The sequence below is a fragment of the Felis catus genome, chromosome A2, assembly GCF_018350175.1.
Source record: "Felis catus isolate Fca126 chromosome A2, F.catus_Fca126_mat1.0, whole genome shotgun sequence".
Lineage (NCBI taxonomy): Eukaryota > Metazoa > Chordata > Mammalia > Carnivora > Felidae > Felis > Felis catus.
This window is the reverse complement of record NC_058369.1, coordinates 98,564,126-98,585,610: the sequence shown is the minus strand read 5'-3', so window position 1 is coordinate 98,585,610 and position 21,485 is coordinate 98,564,126. Positions and strand designations below refer to the sequence as shown.

Below are 21,485 nucleotides of genomic sequence, written 5' to 3'. Positions count from 1 at the left end.
CCAAAACCACACTTAGTATTTCAAATCCAAACCGGTTTCACAGATGAATTCCACATCTTGAGCTTGCTTATTTATTCATTCATTTATTTTTGTATTAAAAAAATAGAATCTTAGATGTTTCTATGAATTAGAAACATATACCCAAGGGAGATCTGAAATCTAGTGCCTCTAAGACCTTCCTGTACTGCCTCTACTGCTGTTGTTTGCATGTGATTTGTGTAAGAAATTTATCTGTGGTTGACACTCAGCTCCAATCCTAGACTTTTTGATAATATAACACAAGGAAAAAGAAAGCACTCAGGGATCCCTGATCAACCCCACATAAAGTCAACTTCCTCACTTGCCTTAGGATTTGGTTTATGAGGTTAGTGATGATTTGGGACAATAATCTGACGCTGTCTTCCCAAACAATCTTTATCCTTTAATCATTAAGATTTTCTAGAATCCCAGCCTTTATTTGAATAACAGTCAGCATTAGCAGGATTTGTAAATCTAGATTTCTTTTAAACCTAGTGTTATTTACATGCAGGGGGCCTAGCAGAATGCTTAGCACATCACATCGTATGCACTCAGGGTTCCCAGTATCCCCTCCTCTTTTTTCTTACCTGGTGCTTTCAAAGACAGAGAAATTGAAGTTGGAGAGAAATGGAGTTACTGGATGAAGGCCAATCCACTAATTAGTAGTTGAGTAGGTACTGTATGGCTCAAATCTTCTGCATCCCTGGGAAGGGTGAAAATTCAAAGAACAGCTTCTGGTGGGACAGTTCATTCATACATTCATTCAACAAATATATTGTGGAAAGAGAATGAGAATATTGAGTGTCTGGCAAATATGCCACATATTAAGATCTCAATTAGGAAAAAGTATGCAGAATGGAGAAGCTGGGCTAATAATAATAATAATAGTAATAACAATGAGCTTTAACTATTAGTTAGGTGCTGCAATAACCAATTTAAACTGATGACTTTATTATCTTTTACAAATGCCTTCTTAATTAAGTGTTATTATTATACCATTTGGGATTTAAAACAACAACAACAACAACTTTGAAGCTTGGAGTATTTAACTTGCCTCAGATGATACTATCAGTAAAATGTGTATAGCTAGGATTTGAACCCTGGTAGCTTGAGGCTGAAGCTGTTCCTCTGAGCCGCTATGAAATAGTGAAATTTACTTTATTTGTTTCACAACTAATCTTGGAAATCTCAGATTTTTCCAGTCTCCCAGGGTTAGAGTATTTTTTCTGGGCCAACTGCAAGATTATTTGTCTTTGGCAATATGGAACCAAACCAAAAATAACCATAGTGCCACAATTAACCAAAATTCTGCTCTTTGAACCAAAGGACTAGCCATGCATATTTTCTGCTTTGTATTTGATGGTTGTTTATACTGCTGTTTATAGCATCAATGTTCCTGTTACCAATCTATTATGATTTAAGCATGTTATTAATTATAACACAGTAGTCATTATTGGTCGTCTGCTGTATGCCAGGCATAATGTCAAAGTCTTTGTACTCATTCTTTTATTTTACTTCCCTAACCTTTCAAGGTACAGAGAGGAAATGGAGGCTTGGAGTTTAGTCACATGCTATGGCCCCATATACGAAATAAGCAACGTCAGCATTCAAATGGGGTCTATAAGATTTCAAAGCTATGGGGCGACTGGGTGGTTCAGTTGGTTAATAATGCTTCGGATTTCGGCTCAGGTCATGATTTCACCTTCCTGGATTTGAGCTCCTCGTCAGGCTCTGTGCTGACAGCCTAGAGCCTGGAGCCTGCTTCAGAGTCTATGTCTCCCTCTCTCTCTGCCCCTCCCCAGCTTGTGCCCTGTTTCTTTCACTCAAAAATAAACATTAAAAAAAAGATTTCAAAGCCATTACTCTGACACATCCATCTCTGCTCCTTTTTATGAAAAACAGGCAAATGATTATAAAGTATACTCATTTTGGATATTTACTTTTAAAAAGGAGAGGGAAAAAAAGAGAGAGAGGAAAGAGGTTTATGCCTGGAGCCTGTACACACTAATCCTAAATTCCTAGACCTTTTTCCTCATGTTGTGATAATGGCCACCATTGACTGAGGGTTTAGTGAGTGGCAGGCTTTCCACAAAGCACACAACAGGCATTGTTGTGTCAAATTAAGATTCTGACCCTTAGTCTTAGACTAATGAGCTGTATGAATTTGGGAAAATTATTTAACCTCTCTTTACAGATGAGAAAACTGAGGCTCTGTATGCTTATCTAACTGGCCCAGGAGCCCAGAGCTGCGTCAGAGCTGATGTGCTGGCTATTACGCCCCTGCAATAGAGCGGAGATAATTCTCTTCCAGATAATAGCCCTGGGGAACTTCTGTCACCTCAATCAGCAAAGAATGACTCACTTAAGTGTTCACTGTTGTACCTATTAAAGCAGAAAAATGGACTCATGTATCTTAGATTTTCAGTAACAGAGAGAGAATCAAAATCAGAAAGAAAATATGCCATAGCGTGCTGTTGCTGAGCATTCTTGTTCATGGACATTTTACTCAGTTTACAATCATGAAACTTTAAGGCCGGAAGTGATCTTTTAAAGCTGATATATAGACCAGTCCATCTCATCCTTTTACAGATAAGGAAACTGAGGCCAGGGCTTCATGTGAAATCATTGATTTTGCCTAAATTGCACAGCTAATAGTAGCAAAACTTTAAAATGCAATTCTCAAGATTGCCCACTGGCGGTGCTCCCACTGTCTGATGATGTCTCAGATTGTTCTAGATGAGAGTGAGTTCTAGATGAACATAAATAAATTGTGCCCTGATAATGATTCTTGGCCTAATTTAATGTCTACTGAATTTAATGTATCTACACACACACACACACACACACACACACACATCATAACACTATTTTTAAGATACAATTAATATGATTTTTAAAAATATCTTTTTATTTATTTTTGAGACACACACACAGAGCAGAGGAGAGGCAGAGAGAGAGGGAGACTAGAATCCAAAGCAGGTTCCAGGCTCCGAGCTGTCAGCACAGAGTCTGACATGGGACTTGAACTCAAGAACCTGGAGATCATGACCTGAGCAGAAGTCAGATGATTAATCGATTGAGCCACCCAGCTGCCCCTAATAGGACTTTTATGTTACAATGCTAGAACAACTTTTTGGGGTTTTTTTTAGAGTAATTGTTGTCTTCAGGTGGGACTAATGCCGTATTAATTCTGTGCAGTAATAGAGTGAAACTCCATCCCACATCTTGATTTTTAGGAACAGACATTAATGAATGCTAATCAATGCATAATCCTGTAATGTGCAACACCTTTGCCTGTATATATCATATGTGTGTGTGTTTGAATTTGCAGTTTGAATGATATTGTTGCTGTGGGACCTGAGCACTTTTATGCCACAAATGATCACTATTTTGTTGACCACTACTTGAGGTCCTGGGAGCTCTATTTGGGTTTAGCGTGGTCCTATGTTGTTTACTATAGTCCAACTGAAGTTCAAGTGATGGCAGATGGATTTGACTTTGCCAATGGAATCAACATTTCACCTGATGGCAAGTATGTGAACTCTTTCAAATCTCGTACATTCCCCCAGATTCTTGTTAGATATCTTTTGAACATATTCATTCTCTAAATAATGTGGCAGGTTTTAACATGTTATCCTGGTAAGAGGAAATTAGGAAGAACTTTAAAATGTCTTAATTTTTCAGGGGATAAAATTTATCAAACATAATTTCTATATTGTGTAGGCATACTCTTTAAATTTGTTTCGTGTGGGTGGGGGGAATCTATGCTAAACATTTAGTATTGCTAAATAGCTTTGCTTTGAGGGAAGATTTTTGAGTGCATTATAAGACGAACAGCATGCAGTTATATATCTCAATAGTGCTGGTTTTTGACAAGATAAAGAGGTTGCACCAAAATGCAAATCAAGACACTGCTTTTTTAAGAAAGTGTTACTATGGGGGAAAAATCTGCCCTTCCATCCCCTAAAAAATGTAAAAAGAGCTGTATATCCATCCATATATCCTTCCTCATCTTGTATCATCATGGATTTCAGAGGGTTAGTAACATAATTAGAGGAAACATCATGGACAGCTTTCAATTATCTATAGCACTTCCTGGTTTTCCAAAATAACAGGTAATAAATCATTATTTCTCTTTTTGCTCTGGGATGCATTGACCACAGGTCTCTCTGATGAGTGTGGCATTGCACTGTGTGCAAACTACTAAATGAACAGGGTCAGGACCAGACTCAGGGGAAGAGGGGAGGAAGACTTCTCTCAGATCCAAGCCGAGCATCTTGTCTTCTCTCATGCTTTCTCTGGCCTAAAACAAGAGCCTGATGGTCAAGGGGCTTTCCTGCAGCCTGCCTGAGGGAACCCATTATCCTCTGAAATGCAGAATCTGGGGTTTGTCACTCTATTGACAAACTAAGAGAAGTAGTATAATACATTTTGCTCCCAGATGTTAAGAGCTGGTACTAGGACCAAGTCTCTTCTCTTCTAGTCAGGGACAACTAAGTTCTTATCTTTAGAAATAACTTTTCAGAAATTAAAACTCTTTTGTGTACTATAAACGCATTGAGGTTTTTTTTCAGAATTTGGTGCGCTTTGAGATGGGCCCTGTTTTCCGGTCTCTAAGCAAAGTTCTTTCTTAGGAAGAGTTATTACAACTTCACCGTAACCTTTTGAGTTGCATTACTTCAAGTGCTTTGATGTCGCTCTTTCTTCTTTGAAGGTATGTCTATATAGGTGAATTGCTGGCTCATAAGATTCATGTGTATGAAAAGCACGCTAATTGGACTCTAACTCCATTGAAGGTAAGATGTATTAACACTATAAGTTTGCAGAGTGATAATTAGATTCTAATTGATTTGTGAAATTAAAAGTGAGCAAAAAAGGATTGTCTAATTGGAGTGGGTGAGAACCAATTTTTCACTTCTCTATTAAGAGTCAACAGCACCGTGTGTGTTTGTTGTTCACTTTCATTTGGCGGCAGAGTGGGAAGCAGCAAACCAAACATCCATCTATGAAACTTTGATTCCTTCTGCCCTCGTGAATTTTCAGTTGGGTGTTGTATAGTTCAGTTCCCCTTCCCTTCCTCTCCTCCCTCCTTTCTTCCCTCCTCTTCTCCCTCCCCTTTCTCTCTCTCCCTTTTATTTTTTCCTCCGTGTTGATGGAACAGCAAAGAAATGGCCTCAACTGGTATTTCATATGACAGCGCTCTTCACAATAATTATAAATAATATACATATAAAGCCCCATAAAATATAAAGTACTCCCAGGGACCACCACACGCCCCAGCAGTCCATCACTTTGCAACCTTTGTCTCAGTGCTTCCCCCTCTTGATCTCGAAGGTTCCTGAGTTCAGCAGGGGCCCTGCCTCAGGTGGGACACTTGTTCCCTCTGCTCAGAGGATCTTCTTCCAGATCTCTGTGGCTCTTTCATTCATATCCTTCCAGTTTTCACTAAAATGTCCCTTCAGCAAGGCATTCCCTGGCCACCTAATCTAAGCTTGCGACTCTGCTCGCCTTGCTACACACACACACCATTAGTTTGCAACCTCAGGGGCTTCCTGGTGCAACCCGAACGCACCTCGCTCTACATGGAGGACAAGAAGAGACCAAGAAAGAGGCAGACCACTCCAGATCGGTTGATGGCAGGTTTAATAAACAAGGGAACTTATTTACTTGGCTTGTCTTAGGCAGCTGCAAGATGAGTTTCTCTCCACACCTGCCTGCCAGAATCTTAAAAGTTTATATAGAGGCCTTAATGGGTCTCAGTCACAGGTACCATCCAGATGGGCTCTACAACACCTACCTCTGTCGAGGCTGTGCCCTTGAAATGGTTCCCACTGTGCAAACAGCGGGCAGAATGTACATTTCAAGGGCAGGGAAGAGGATGAGTAGCTTTCAATTGTCCAGGTCCAGCTTGAGGGTCAACCAGTGGTCATGTCCTCTCAATGACCTGCTCCAACACTCCATCCCTTGTGATAGCTCTTACAATCTCATCCACGCCCCTCTTTTGCAATGTGCCCAGGGCAGTCAGCAAGGGGTTTCGATAGCATGTGTGCAGCTTGTTTAGTGGCTATCTGGCTACACTGGAGGCAGATACTACAGCAACAATATCGGTACAGGCAAGAGTAAACACAAAGTAAGGCCATGATTCCCCAAATCAGTGGCGATTTCTTCCTCCAAGAGCCCCCAAATCTGAATCACTGATTTATTAAGTTCCCTGAGCTGAGGGTCAAATCAGTCAGGGTATTCACTTGTGTCCTTATGTGATTTAATAAAGGTGACACATTAGCAGACTCCTCAGGTATGGACACACAACATTCTGTTTGGATAATGGCAAAGAGGTGGTGATAGTGTTCGAGGCCATCCTATTTTGGATGACAGCTTTTATCATTAGAGACATTTCAATGTTCAGTACAGACAGGCTTTGTTATCATTTAAGGCTCGCTGGATGAATTTGGTAGGGGCTTTGATGTGTGCTCTAACACCCTCCGGGACAATGGAGGGAACAAAGCCAGTGGCCAACTGATCATGCCAGTGGAAATAGAGTGTGCCCACCTGGCCTGGAAGGGAGGGAGCTTGGCAGTTGTTATGGTGGGGTGGACTCTCCCGCATGTCCAGGAAAAACACAGAGTGTAGGGGCCCAACCACATGGGTAGAAGCCATGACCCAAGATTGGGGCCACATGAGCACTGGGCCCCACTTGTGGCCACCCAATCAGTACCTGGGCAGTGTGACCTGTCAGCACCAAAGTAGTTGCCATCCTTTAATATGATAGAATAATTATACAGTACGAGCGATATCCATCCCATGGATACATTCCTGGTACAATTGGGTTGGTTCTGTTTAGAATGATTTTTCTGTTCCCAACATAGGGGTATCTGGGGGTTCCACTGTCTGTAGCCCTGGTAACCCACATAAACCCATCTCAAATCTGAGCATAGCCACCCCTAGCTCCAATGATGGTATTTCTAGGATTCTTCAGTCAGCAGTTTGATGGGGTGCCTGTGTAGTTTGACAGAAAAAGAATGCCCATGCCCAGTGTTACTGATAGTGTGTGCCATAAGCTGGTTTTCTGGATTAGTATTGGTAATATCAGATGGATTGAAAGTACTACTCCTAACTTGCTGTTTCTTAATGTACTACTTTAGGGCTTTTGGATCCCCTCCCCAGCATGGTGATACCTACTATGGCAATCCTGACCAGCAAGAGAAGGGCAGCTCTCCACATATCTGACAATTGAATTGATTTTTTTTTTGTCAGGCATATGAGTGGTCCACTGTAGAAAGGTATTTTCCTCTGGTGCCCATTCTGTGACTGGACACTACAGGAACAGCAGAAGTTTTCAGGCCAAAAAAAATAGACATTTAGTAGGAACTTACATGGAGATCGTCCCCTTCTTTAAGAATTACACTTGTGGCCTCATCCTTAGATGTTAATGTGGCTGCAGCTTTAGGCATTTGACCATGTGGTGTATACCATACATGTTGGCCAGGGAAGGCAGCACCGTCAGGCATGAGGAGGTGGCCTGGGAGCAGGATATGCCAGACTAGGACCCCTACCCTTTCCCCTCTTTCAGATACAGCGCATTTCAACAGGTCCAGCCTACAGCAGGACAGTGGGATCCAGTGCAGCCTGAGTAGTTCCCTTCACCCATCCTATGCAAAGTAAGTCGCCCATCCTGGAGGGACATCTCATTGCAAATTCCAGTAGATAATGCTTTGCTCAGGCATGATGGGGCTTGGTGTTTTCAGCAGCATAGTTCCTTGATCCATGGAGAGAGTTGGCACAATGGCTGCCTCTCATGACTTCTGGACCCTTTCAGTACTGGATGCCTTGGTAGGGGTCCCTAGTCTGGCATCTGGAGAAACAGGGCCCTACTGGTCGATCATTCAAAGATATATAGTCCACCTGGCCAAGGTGGTTTTACTTGTTAGTAATTTCATTTGCTGCTTTAATATTCCATTTTTCCTTTCTACCACTCTTGCTATTTGTGGGTTATAGGGAAGATGGAACTTCCATTCAATGTTGTGTTATTTTGCCCAGTTTTGCACATGATGACTTTTGAAATGTGACCCCCAATCACTGTCTATTTAATGATGGTATTCATCCATATTACTCAGCTTCTCTAATCCCCTGATGGTGGTAGCCATGATGACGAGGGAAAGCTTGGTTTAGGCCAGATGTGGTGTCCACACAAACCAAGGCATATTTAGAACCACACTCACAGGCAAAAGGCTAATGCAGTCAATCTGCCAATCCCAGCGGATGGCCTCAGACTTCTTTGGCAGTTGCCTTGGGTGCTGTTTAAAACATAAAGGGCATGCTGCTACTGGATTGACTAAGTCGCTGTATTTTGAGGGCAATGGAGCCTCCTTGGAGATATACCCTCCTACCAGGGCACTGGGATGGCTACTTTTTTAATGCACCCAATCTCTGTATCTACGAAAGTGTTAGTTGCTAGTGCTTATACCCAAGCCAGGACATCGGCTTCCTGATTGCCAAAGGGTTTCAGTCCCTTGTGAGCTGAGATGTGGAAGCCAGTGAGGACTGACTGTCTCACGTTCTTGCAGGCAGGCTCAAATATTTTTCCATGTATCCTGACCCCACCAGGGCTTACTCATGATTATTCACCTTTCGCTTTGCCATTGTCCAAGCCATTGGATGAATCCCTTTAGAACAGCCCAACTGTCAATGCAAAGGGTTAACAGTCAGGGCTCATGAGTCATCACCAAACGGCCCCTCCCCTTGTCGGGGCTGCGGTTTCTTTCCGCTTCCATCCAGATGGTGTCAGTGTTGGGCTGAATAGAAACTGCAGCGCCCCTGGATAGATTCCCTTGACTAGATCCATCCCCCACTCCCTCTCTGCAGGCTGTTGGGGCTGCCACAGGAATGGGGCCTGGGAGGGGTGGTGCATCTTTAGGATCTACATACTCTACAGGGCCCAGTAGTGCCCTCATTTCTAGAGACAGTGGGCTGGTGGACAGAGTGCTCCTCTGCGGCAGATAGGAATGTCACTTGGCCAACATGGGGGTTTGAGCCGGGGCCAAACCCACTTATCTCCCCTGAGATAAGTCAGTGGAACATATTCTCAATCCACCCCTTGAAAGGAAGAAAAATTCTTACTTTGACATACTCTTCCTTCCTGAGAGGCTCCACCTGGAGCAGCACTGTATACACTGCTGGGAACTGTTGCCCTATGGGGTATATGGAGTTTCTGTCCCCTTCCAGAGCTGGGCCCAAAATCCTCGGGGAACTCTGTCCTCCTGTGATCCCCAGCCCAGTACCCACTTCATACCTTCTGGAGTCACAGACCCATCTAACTCAAACGGTAGCCCTGCTTGGGAGATGCCCAGAGCTTTAATACCCTAAGCTTTCACTAGTACTTTTGTCTTCTCAAAGGTGACTTGTTGCCCTTATCCACAGACCCACACATGTCCTTTTTTTAATCAGTCCATATAAGGGACAGAGACACGGTGCCAGATGGGGAAAAAAAGTTCTCCCAAACCCCCAAATCCCCACAAAGGTTTGTACCTCTTTCAGGTTCTTAGGGATTGTTAAGCTTGCATCTTATCAATCACAGCTTCTGGAACATGTGTCTGCCTAACCAAATGACTCCCAAAAAGTTTATGGCAGTTCCTGGGCCTTGATTTTTTGTGGGCTCGTGGCCCATTCTCTCCCTTGCAGCTGTTCCAGGAAAGCTTGGAGAATGTCCTGCAGTGTGTTCTTGGATGGTTTCTTCTATCTCCTTATGCTCTGGAGCAATTTATACTGTTTGACAGTTATCATATTCCCCAAGGGTGACAGGCCTACTGGTTCCCAGTGGGTGTTTCCTTCCAACACTGGTTTGATTATTACAACCCAGGTCCGGACTTCACAGATAGAGGTTTGCAGTACAACCCAGGTCCGGACTTCACAGATAGAGGTTTGCAGTTTCACCTTGTAGGGATGTCAATGCCCAATATGATCTCTGGTATTGGAGAGACAGAAACCTCATATTCTTGGAGTAGAGGGGAACACTAAATTTGTAGTGTCAAAAAACTTTCTTAACCATAACCATTTGTTCTGTGTAACCATTGATGATGCTGAAAACTTCTCAGGCTTACCAGGTATTAGAGTACATTTGGATCTAATATCCACCGGTTACTTCTGGAGGACCAGTGAGTAGTGTGTTCAGCTTGAGGCCTCTGATGGTCCCCAACTGCCCTCACTTCCAGGCAGTCTTGGCCTACATCTATCCCTGGGGTACAGGAGGAACTCCCCCCAAATAGGACTGTGTTCCCAAAGCTTCTGTTAGAGCAAGCAGGGAATCAGGGATGGGAAGGGGCAGACGGAGCAGGTCTGAATTGTTGTTCAGGTTTGATGGCTTTCCACAGGCCAATGAGTACAGTGCTGAGTTGTCAGTCCTTCCATTCATGTGGGGTCCCTGCAGCAATCCGGTTAAACCACATTTGCTTCCGGGTTATTTTTACTGGACCTTTACAGTCTTTTGGGGTAGCCTTTTGTTTTTATGGGTGACTTCTCTTTCTCAAGTCTTTCTCACAGCCATTCCTAGGATTTGTCAGTTTTCCCCAGATCAACAGTGGATTGCCCAACATCATAAATGTCTTGTCTCACAACTGGGCTCAACATGGACATGAGTGTCCCATAACGGGTGTTGGGGGTGGACTGGAGTATCCTAGCTTTCATTCTTGCAGTGAATGTGGCCTAATCAGGGTCTTCAAACACAGAGGCGGAGATTGCCTGTCTCATTCCCAGTTCCCTAAGATTGTTGTTCCTCCTCTATAGATTTTCAGGAGTCCACATGCCCAGGTAGGTGCCCCTTATTGGGCCAAACCTCACTGCAAGCTACAATAGTCTAATCTGTAGTGGAGTGAGTACTTTGAGCCTTTGAGCTCCTTCCAGGTGCTACTAGACAGCAGGGTATGTGCTGATATTGCTCATTGCTCATTTTCTCTGCTTCCTGCCCAGTCAGAGAAATGTCATCTCCCGTCCCCCCCCCCCCCCGACTCCCCCGCCCCCCCCCCCCCACCGCCTCCCTGTATCCCTTAGGTGCACTAACCATGTCAGGATACTTTTCCTGGCTCTTTGCTGGAACTTGGCAGCTGTATCAATAAGCTCACTGGGAGTACATTCTCTCTTCGTGAATCGTTTCGCTCAGTTGGAGGCTGCCCCACTAGCTGGGGTTGTCGTGGTGCTGTTGCTTTCCTTTGTTTTAGGGGTTGGACAGCACGGGGCATTTTGTTCGTTCCACTGTCAATCACCACAGCATCCTCCTCTTCACTATCCTCACTTTTCCAGGGGCTCCACCTCCTAGAGTCCCAATCACACTTTGTCACGGCACTTGGACCTTAATCCGCCGCAGCTTGTGCCCTCCTAGCTTTGCCAAGTGTCACGCAAGGTCTTCAAATGACCATCCTGCTCTCTCACCTTGTCTGCCAGCTCCAAAGCTACAGAGTAGGGGACACCCACATGTCTTTCTCTGATCTCAACTCTTCTTCCGGCTTTCTTTTTTTTTTAAATTAAATCCATTTATTTAAAAAACTTATTATTGATGTATTGTTGACATACGACGTTATATTAGTTTCATGTGTACAATCTAGTGATTGAGAATTCTGCACATGACTCCATGCTCATCACAAATGTAGGCATCATCTGTCAATGGTATTACACTATTATTGACTATATTTTTCATTTTTATGACTTATTGATTTTATACCTGAGGTTTGTACCTCTTAACCTTCTTCGCCTATTTTGCTGTCTGCTCACCCCATTCCCCTCTGGCAACCACCAATTTGTTCTTTGTATTTATGAGTCTGTTTTTGCTGTTTCTTTGTTCGTTTGTTTTGTTTTTTTTAGATTTCACATGTAAGTGAAATTATGTGGTATTTGTCTTTCTCTGTTGGACTTATTTTACTTAGCATAAAATCCTCTAAGTTAATCCATGTTTTTGCCCAAATAGGGGGGCAAGGAGAGATAAAAGAAGAAGGCAGACAGACTGGCAGGTGGCAGGTTTAATAAACAAGGGAACTTACATACGAGGCTTGTTTTGAACAGCCTTAGGACAAGTAGATCTCCACACCCATCCGCCAGAATCTTTAAAGTTTATATAGAGGCTTTAACTGGATTCAGCCACATACACTGTCCAGATGGTCTCAATAACACATTACTCTCTCAAGGCTATGTCCTTGGAACACTTCCCACTGTGGAAACAGTGGGCAGAATGTACATCCCAAGGACAGGGGAGGGGTTAAGGAGCCTCTGATTGCCTGGGCCCAGCTTGAGGATCAACTGGTGGTCACGTCCTCTTGATGACCTCCTCCAACACACACACACATACACACACACATGTGCACACATACACACTTATACTTCCTTTCTCCTTATAGCTTCATTTTCCCTTCAACATTTATTACTAATACTATATATTTAACTTATATTTTATAAGTGAAATACTCTATATTTTATTTATCTTCTCAACTGTCTGCCTCTTCTACTAGGGTGTAAGTTCCCGAAGGACAAGTAATTTTCTATTTGTTCCTGGAAGAGTTCACCAACACGTGGTAGGCACTCAACAAATACTTGTGCAATTAATATGATAGGGCTGGTACACTTCAGGGGTTTATCTTCTTCCCCTACCCATTATGATCTGGTCTGAAGTTTTGGGTCAAAAGAGGTAAAAACACAAAGGAGAGGAAAGAGAAAGTAACAGCAAAGTGGAGCATTAAAGAAGTAGTCCCTTGTCCCTTACAAAAAAGACATTTGTCTCTTGCCATAACCGCCCATGGCATAAAGCATTGTCACCATGCTTTGTGGAACTGTTCCTGTCAGTACATCCAAGGTACTGTCATGACAGGCTTTGCTCTGAGTAAATTACCTCAAAGCTTTATCAAATGGAGCATCATGTTAGACATTAAAAATCATTGGCATAGCCCATTTGGTATTAGCTGACGTAAAGTGGAATTTCATACACTCATACTGGCCAAGGGAATAAAAACAGATTGTGGTTATAACAATAGGTACTTCTATAAATTGAAAGTTAAAGAATAAGACTAGAGCCCTATCTAGTATATATATTCAACACAGAATGATAAAGGTGCTCGTCCTGCAAAGGACGTATTTCAGGGTTGACACCCACTTTTGGCAATAGGTAATGCCCACCTCCTGACATTACAATTCAGTTGAGGCTCCCCCTGTGACTGTAATGTTATTCTTTCTTTTGAAGGATCATATTAATTCAGAGTGGGTAATTAATTAATACCTGGAGTGTCAAGAAATTTGATAAATGAAAGGAGACTGATCTTAAAATTTGTGATGAGCTGTGGGTGGTCTATGTCCTGTCAAAATGTGGGATAGACATACAATGGAATATTATTCAGCCTTAAAAAAGAGTACTAATACGTGCTCCAACATGGATGAACTTTGAAGACTTTATGCTAAGCGAAGTAAGCTTGACACAAAAGGACAAGTATTGTGTGATTTCACTTTGATGAGGTTCCTAGAATAGACCAATTCATAGACAGAAAGTGGAATAGAGGTTATCAGGGGATGGTAGAGGGGGGAATAGGGTGCTATCGGGTGCAGAGTTTCTGTCTGGGATGATAGAGGTTTCTGGAAATGGATAGGGGTAAGGGTTGCACAGCATTGTGAGGGCACTAATGCCACTGAGTTGTACCCTTTAAAATGGTTAAAATGACAAATTTCATGTTATGCATATTTTACCACAATAAAAATAATCTCAGGGCGCCTGGATGGCTCAGTCAGTTAAGAGTGTGACTCTTGATCTCAGCTCAGGTCTTGATCTCAGGGTCCTGAGTTCAAGCCCCATGTTGGGCTCCATGCTGGGCCTGGAGCCTACTTAAAACAAACAAACAAACAAACAAACAAACAAAAAAGGAATTATCTCCTCCTTCACAGAAAGGAAAAAAAAGATTTCAAGACACAGCCGATGAATGGGTCCCACTTTGATGCATTCCAGTTCTCTAAAAATTGGGATGTTAACAGAGAACACAGTTTTTCCCAATGAGAATAATTTATTAAGTTTCCTTTAACAAGGAATGTCAAATTTTCCACTTGGCTTTGTGGAAGCATGAAATGTGTACATTGTGTGCACTGTAGTGAGTTAGTCTAGCTAGGAATTACAGATTTGCAAGGCAAGAGTTCATTGCTGGGCCCCAAAGGGTCTCCCTGCTGGAGCGTCAGCCCCCCCTTGGCAGGAGCCAGGCCTGCCACTTCCTGACGCATGCTCCAGGAGCTGAGCTTCTTGTAGAGCACACGGAGGGAGCTCAGTAACCGTGTGTCAAATGAACGGGGCCCCCAGGCTTTGGTGTCCTTCACTTCTCTCACCCCTAGTTTACATCTCTGTAGGCTTTCGCCTGCCATGGAATTCACCAGTTCGGCAGTTACCCCTCTCAAAGATAATAGCAGAGCCCTGAGACCAACATTTTCCTCATCTAACGAAATGACTGTATCAGCATAGAATGTCTGACACTGTGATAGATGGGGGTTTGGCGGTGGGGGGCAGAGAAGGCCCAGGGCTGGTTTTGGCCAGAGGATGTTTTGCTTGGCCGCCTCCTTTGGCCGACCTTGCTTGCCTCCAGGGTAGGAATGAATGATGGCTCTGCATGGAGACTCTGCTGTGACGCTGGAGCCCTCCAGTCCCTTCATGGGCATGTGGGGATAGCTGTCATTTTGAGGAGGAAGCACGGGGCAGGGCAGCGCTGGTTTGCCCTAGCCGCCTGCCCACACTCTGGCCTTTGCAATGAGTCACCACCAGTTATTACACGGTCTCTGGGCGCTGAGGTATGCTGGCCTCTGTTTGAGGTACACGGTAGATATTACTTCTCCAACTGAGAGTTAGAGGTAAACAAATAGATGTGATTTCTCCCCAGTAGAAGGCAGCCAAGATGATGAATGGTGGAATTAAGAATCATTGGTATTATTTATGATCCTGGTACAAAGCCTCGACAGCAATCTGTGCAGTCATCACATGCTCGCAACTTATATTTAGAAAATAAACAGCAGAAGAGCAGGGAGTTGAATAACATCAGGAAACTAAAGAAGAAACTTTTTCCCAACTCCAAGGCAAAAATTAGACCCCGGGTGATCATTTCTCCTCTGGCTGCACAGCCTATGATTAGCCATTAAAGAAGAGCCTACATTTCATTGACGTGCTCCTCAAAAATGAATCTACATTTCCTGGTTGTTTTCTGAATGCTTGTAAAAATATCATTTGCACATGCCGTTTTAGAAGGAACTGTTTTATGCAGCACTTAAAACTTTTTCTTCCTTTCAGTTTTAGGTTCATGCACAGATGTTAGTCCCAATGGTTTCATCTGACTTCTAACAATCCTTCTTGGCTTTCTGCATCTTCCCCTTCCCTCATCTGTCCTGGAAACTGATTAAATGCTAGCATAGATGGAAAGCTAGAGGAATTCCCTGAGCTGTACTGAAATGGGGAAGAATTGTGTCCTGGAACCAACAGTGTGGTGACAGAGAACAAGACGATGGCTTTCCCTGACCTATTGTTCCATCACCTCTCAATTTTTTTTCACTTTCTGTCCTTCCTTCTCTCCTTGGTTTTAATCTGGAAGTCCCTGGACTTTAACACACTCGTGGATAACATATCCGTGGATCCTGTGACAGGGGACCTTTGGGTTGGATGCCATCCTAATGGCATGAGAATCTTCTTCTATGACCCGGAGAATCCTCCCGCATCAGAGGTTGGTTTGAAAAATGAATCTGATCAGCAACCTATTCCCTGCTGCTTCTCGGTTGAAAACATAAATCTCAATTATATGTGCAAATATAAGGAGGAACATGGATAGATGATCCAAATGATGAGATATAAAAAAGAGTTTGACTCTGGGAGGCGTTTTAGTTAGAGTCTAGGCAGGAGACAGATGGTACATTTAAATGGGGTAATTTGAGGGGATTTAATAAGGGCACGCTATACACAGGTGTGGGCGCACATAGGGAAATGAACAGAAGATAATGCATCACCCCAGGGCTAGCAAGGGAGGCAGGAAATGGTTACCAGAAGCCAGAACAAGAGGAGAGCTGTGTGTGGAGAGGCCCCCCAGTTGGGGGACTCAGAGGAGGGTCCCTACAAGGAGGAAGCCTGGAACAAGTACGCCAGCTCGCTCTCAGTCCTCCCATTACCATGCTGCTACTCCTTGGTCGATCCTGACTCAGAGCCAGAGAGCAGGGGGAGCCTTCACAGTAGGCTTTTGTACAAGTCTGAGCAGAGTGGAGGGCTGGAGTAGGGTAGCCAGCAGTGGACTGGAGTTCATCAACAGTGAGTTTCTCCAATTTGAGTATTCACAATAGTTTAAAAAAAAATCTAATGTACCTTCTTGCTATGGTCTAATCATTTCTTTGTTACCTGCCCTCCCTTTCAACCCCCTCTTTCTATGTGTCAGTATACAATGAACGAGCCCTGATGTGCAAATGGCCATCCTCTCTGAACCATCCCTGTGGAATGGGAAAAAATCAGTCACTTGCTGGAATTATTTCGGTTTAAAAGACCTTTCCTTCCATCTTAGTTATGGTGCCCAAAGACCCCATTCATGTTCATGGTCTTTATTCAGTGGACTATTTTGGCAGTGCAAACAAGAATCTGAAACTCACTTTGCCATATGCATTTACTATGACTCATCTAGAGTTATCTATTTTGAGTTTTTCAGTATGTATTAATTATACTTGTTATTTACATCAAATAACCAATATAACTTTTGGCATAGTTTATTGCTATGTATTCTTTTTAAAGCCTAGTTGTAAGAGTCGTTCTCACTCCCACCCACCAAAAAAGATTTTTTTTTTTAATCCCATGTTTCTTAGATTTAAAAAAGGCCCCAAACCAAATGTTTGTTTCCAGTTACTTTACGGCCCTTCATACCCTTTATCTCCAGGCTTACAGGACAATTGTGATTGTGTTTAATGGCAGTCCTTTGTGCCTTTTGCTACCTCTTAGCCATTAGGATTCCTATATGGTATGTTTAACAGAACTGAGGACATGTATGCTGTGGTGTGTTCACCGTTCAGAACGGAGCAGAATGTTAGATTCTAATTTGCTCTTGCTTGTTAGCTCATTTAGTGAACTTCGGTCACTTGCTACAGCATGGACTTGGTTTGCAGCTCTGGAAAAAATACTCCCTTTCTAATGATGGATTTGGTAAGAAATAGCAAAAAGTAATAATCCATTAACCAATGCACTGCCCCATAGAAGGATGATTTAGTTTTATTAAAAAGAGGCTTACCTAAGCCAAGATGCATCATCACCTATTTCCTAGTAAGTAACTAACACGTCTGTCCTTGGGGCCTGCTGTTTTAAAGAGGTCCTTGTTACTGCTCCCTTGAACCCTTTATATATAGGCACTGGCCATCCTAGTCCGCCATGTTTGGTGTTTTTGTATGTAGGTATCCTTTCTTCTAGTCATTGTATTTTATCCTAAAGTCTTAAGAATACGAAGTTAGAGCTGAAAAGAAACTTAATCTCGTCCCACACACCTCGTTCTACAAATGAGGAACAAATAGTAAGTAGAAGATCCAAAACGTGACCCTGGGCCCCTGCCTCACAGGGTGCTCTTTACACAGTGTGAATTATATGAAATCGCTGTTTTATTGACCAAAGTGGTCACATATTGGCTATTATGTGTGGTCAGCTTAGCATGCTACCACACTGTTGTGATCGACACAATCATATTTCTGCTCAATAAATGAAGGAAACTGAACTTATAAAATCTTATACATTTAGAGTTGGAAACTTTAGTTCAGAGGAGATGTGTATGGTACAGAGATATGTTTTTTTTTTTAATTGCCAGAATTTAAAGACCAAATTCCTAGCTTTTCTGAAAACACAAAAAACTGGCCCAAATTCTAGCATGGCAGTAATCCGTTACTAACAGCCTCCCTCCTCATTTGCCATAGTCCCTAATACTCCCTAATGTCTCACACCCAGACAGTGCTACTTACTCACTTCTGTTTCTTGCCTAGTCTAGGTAGTCCTATGTGTCTCTCTGTTCAAAGTCGCCTGATTAAAATCTGTCGTTTTGCCAGTGGGGAAACTGATGTCTTATATAAAGGGTAATTTGGAAACAAAATATGATTTACCTGCAGGCTTCTTCATGTGAAGACATGACCCTTATTTAAAGTTAATTTTGAGTGACTTAAAAAGAAATATTAAGCTACCGTTATTTCTTTGACAGGTGATCCGAATCCAGAACATTTTAGCAGAAGAACCCAAAGTTACCCGTGTTTATGCAGAAAACGGTACAGTTTTGCAAGGAAGTACTGTTGCCTCTGTGTACAAAGGGAAACTGCTGATTGGCACCGTGTTCCAGAAAGCTCTGTATTGTGAGCTCTAGTGGGTCGGTTTGCACCCGTGCCGTGGATACTGTGAGCCCATTTCAGCTGCTGGCCCCATCTCAGGGGCCACAGCCATCTGATCTGAACAGTGACCACTGACCCCGAACTCAGACATCTGGAAGGAGGAAAGCGCTGGTTAGCTGGGAACAGAATCAATGCAGAAGGCTTTTTGGAGGGTATGATAGCAAATCAGTCTAGCAATATTTGAAAACCTCACTGACCAATAAAAAAGTCCTTTGCAATAAAATGGCTGAAATTGCTGTGTCAGTGGTCAGGTCTTAAATAATTTAACGGTATGGGATCCAAATGCACTCTCCCTGAAGCATGTGTTCCCTGAGAGCACATGAGCTTATCGCTGCCTCGCTGAGTCTTGTTCAGAGAATACAGGAGCAGGATGATCTCATGTATCGTCATTAACTCTAGTCCTCACTCAAGGGGCTCCGGTTCGCCTGCTGGAAAACTAGATGTGCACCAGTTTCCCTCAGCTGCACGCAAACTTCCTCTGCAAAGCCATCGGACATACTGGCCCAGTCTGACTTCCATTGCCCCTACTGTGGATGACTTTCTCAGTAAACATAAATCTGAGTGACCCTATTTCTCCTTTTCCTTTGATTTATTCAATTCTCCCTTAGCAATGACATGAAGGAGCATCTTAACATTCTTGGGAGTATTGTCACACGAGTGTCTGTTATCTCAGCATCAATTGGACATTGTAGTTTCTTTGACCCAGTGAAAAGAAGAAGTTTGTTCGCGTCCATGAGTGGATACAGAATGAAGCCCATAATCGATTTGGGTGAAGCCAAATGCCCCCCAAAGACAAGATTGTTGTTAGAAGTGGTGGTGGCGGTTCGTAGTTTTTTTTTTTTTTCTCTTTCTTCCTGTTGTAACTTGCAGTGGAGGCTAAGAAGAAAACAATAGAAAGGTAAACAAAATAATAATAACGATAATAAAAAAATCAACAGCCTTGGCCTATCTTCTGAGGGACATGACTCAGAAGAAAAGATGACTTTGTCATTTTCTTGTAAAAGCTGGGATGGAAAGGTTACCTAGCTTCATTTATCTATCTCCTTTGACAGGATGGATGATTTCCCTGGGATGCTACAGCAGTCACATTACAAACAAAGTTCTAGGGCACTTGCCATGATGACGGTCTGGTAGTTTGGGAAAAACGGCTGGCTGAAAAATTGAGAAGTGCCAACATGTTAACTTAGAGTCATAAACGGGAACATTTTGTTTGGCCTGGAGAACACTTTTCCTCAAATCGGATTAGAGTTATTTTAGTCACGATTTCAGTGAGCATAAGATCATGTGCCCTACGAGTGCTCAATTATTCAGTGATGCTGTTTACAGCCCTCAAAGTTGGATTTCCTGAAATACTCTTTTTGAAACTATCAATGGGTGTTGTACGTATGCTGAAAAAGCCCATGCTTCTTTTAAAAAGAGTTGTTTGATATCAGTGAAGTAACCATACTCTGTTCTCTCTTGTTCTTGACAGAATAAGCAAATTCTGTCCCCAACCTACCCCCTAAAAAAGAAAGAAGGCTATCCGGTGTGACACAGCATACACTCAGGCTCAGGCAAAAAGGGACACATGCCTCCCCTCAGTGAGGAATTTCATAGCAGACCCTGAGGAAGACAAGCCGGCCTAAAATTCACTTATTTTTTTGCACTGCCAAAGGTTTAGTCACAGATCAATTATGGTTCGTGTGTGTACGAGAGAAAGAGAGAGAAATTAATGTCCTTCATTTGCTATGTTCAAATCTCCAGAACTTTTAAGGTTTTCGAAGTAACATCGCAGCAAAGAACCCCATCCTGTGGGATGGGCTGACTCTGAGCTTGCCCCATGCTGTGTGAGGCCAGCCCTTTAATGCACTTGTCACAGTCCTCTCCTGGCTGACAGGCGTCAGAAAGGGCGCTGGTGCAGCCGTGGCGGAAACCGGAAGCTGGCCGAGGAAGCTTCTAGTGCAGCATCTTTCACTTTATGCCCAGTTCCAGAACTACGCTTTCAAATGTAATTCTAGCTGCCAATTTACACTGTTCTGGGGCTCAAACTTATTTTTAGTTTCATTTCCATGGAAAACGTGCACTTTTGCTCTTGATTGATAGATATATTTTGACAGTTAATACAGGTTTACCCAGTCAAGGCTTGTTTTAGTTGAAGGTGAAAATGGAAGAGAAAAAAAGAATTACTCTGACAGATATCCGTATTTCTCTTTTTATTGCATTCGTTGTCTGACAACAATAATACTCATTGGCAAGAGATTTATTTACACTGACAAATTAAATGTAATCACAGGTATTTTTAGATTGGTCAGAAAACAGAGGACCATTGTGATAGTTTGCTTTGAACGCCTCTGAAAACCAAAGAGTAAGAAATGTCGTTTGAAACGGAACAATCTAGAGAAGTACATATTAACCAAGCACAAGAGAACAATTCAGACGTGGCACTATATTGTCTCTTCCATGCAAATGATCAGACACCAAAATGTACAAATTAAAAGTTTCAGATAGCATGCTATCCATACTTATCGGACGCAAAATGATTTTCAAACAACTCTTTTCCTTTAGTGATATATAAAGAAAGATTAAAATAAATCAACTTCTAAAAATGGAATAGAATTCATTCTCTCTTGTTTCTCTTTTCAGCTGGCTGGTTTTGTTAGTGATATGTAGCAGACGTACAAGTGGCTTAGCTGCGACACCATTAAAAAATACAAAAGCAATGCTTGTGATAACCATAAATACTATTAAGGAAAACATATACACACATATACTTAAGGGGTTTTGCAAAGCACTAACTAAACCTGATGTTGTTGGTAGGTGTCATCTAGTTGGAGTGCCTGTTAATTCCCACTTGTCAAGGTAATTTAACTATTTTTGGCCAATTGTTCTTTCATGGATGAACGGTTACATCCTTAGCAGAAAACCTGGGTATGTGGATAAAGCAGCTGAAAGAAAGAGAAGGGCACACCTTCCAACAACATACGCACGCTCATATCCACTTGCGTTATATTTGGCAATGACCTAACCATGCCATCGCTCCACAAAAAAAAAGTAAAGAAATGACCGTGTGATGGCAACACTGCCATCAGAGAGCCAGTGGTTAGTGG

At 42.7% G+C, this 21,485-nt stretch overlaps 1 protein-coding gene across 2 annotated transcripts in view; it reads left to right on the top strand.

The window, feature by feature from the left end:
* Positions 1–18,969, top strand: part of PON1 (paraoxonase 1) — a 34,883-nt gene extending 15,914 nt beyond the window's left edge. Inside the window, exons 6-9 of one of the 2 annotated variants that reach the window (XM_003982775.4) lie at positions 3,350–3,550; positions 4,733–4,814; positions 15,603–15,731; positions 18,216–18,635. In XM_003982775.4, coding sequence (XP_003982824.2) covers positions 3,350–3,550; positions 4,733–4,814; positions 15,603–15,731; positions 18,216–18,374 — 571 coding nt within the window. In that variant the 3' untranslated portion in view covers positions 18,375–18,635. Of the gene's footprint in view, positions 1–3,349; positions 3,551–4,732; positions 4,815–15,602; positions 15,732–18,215 lie in introns of both variants that reach the window. The other variant, XM_045052399.1, reaches the window with a different exon arrangement.
* Positions 18,970–21,485: the final 2,516 nt, after the last annotated feature.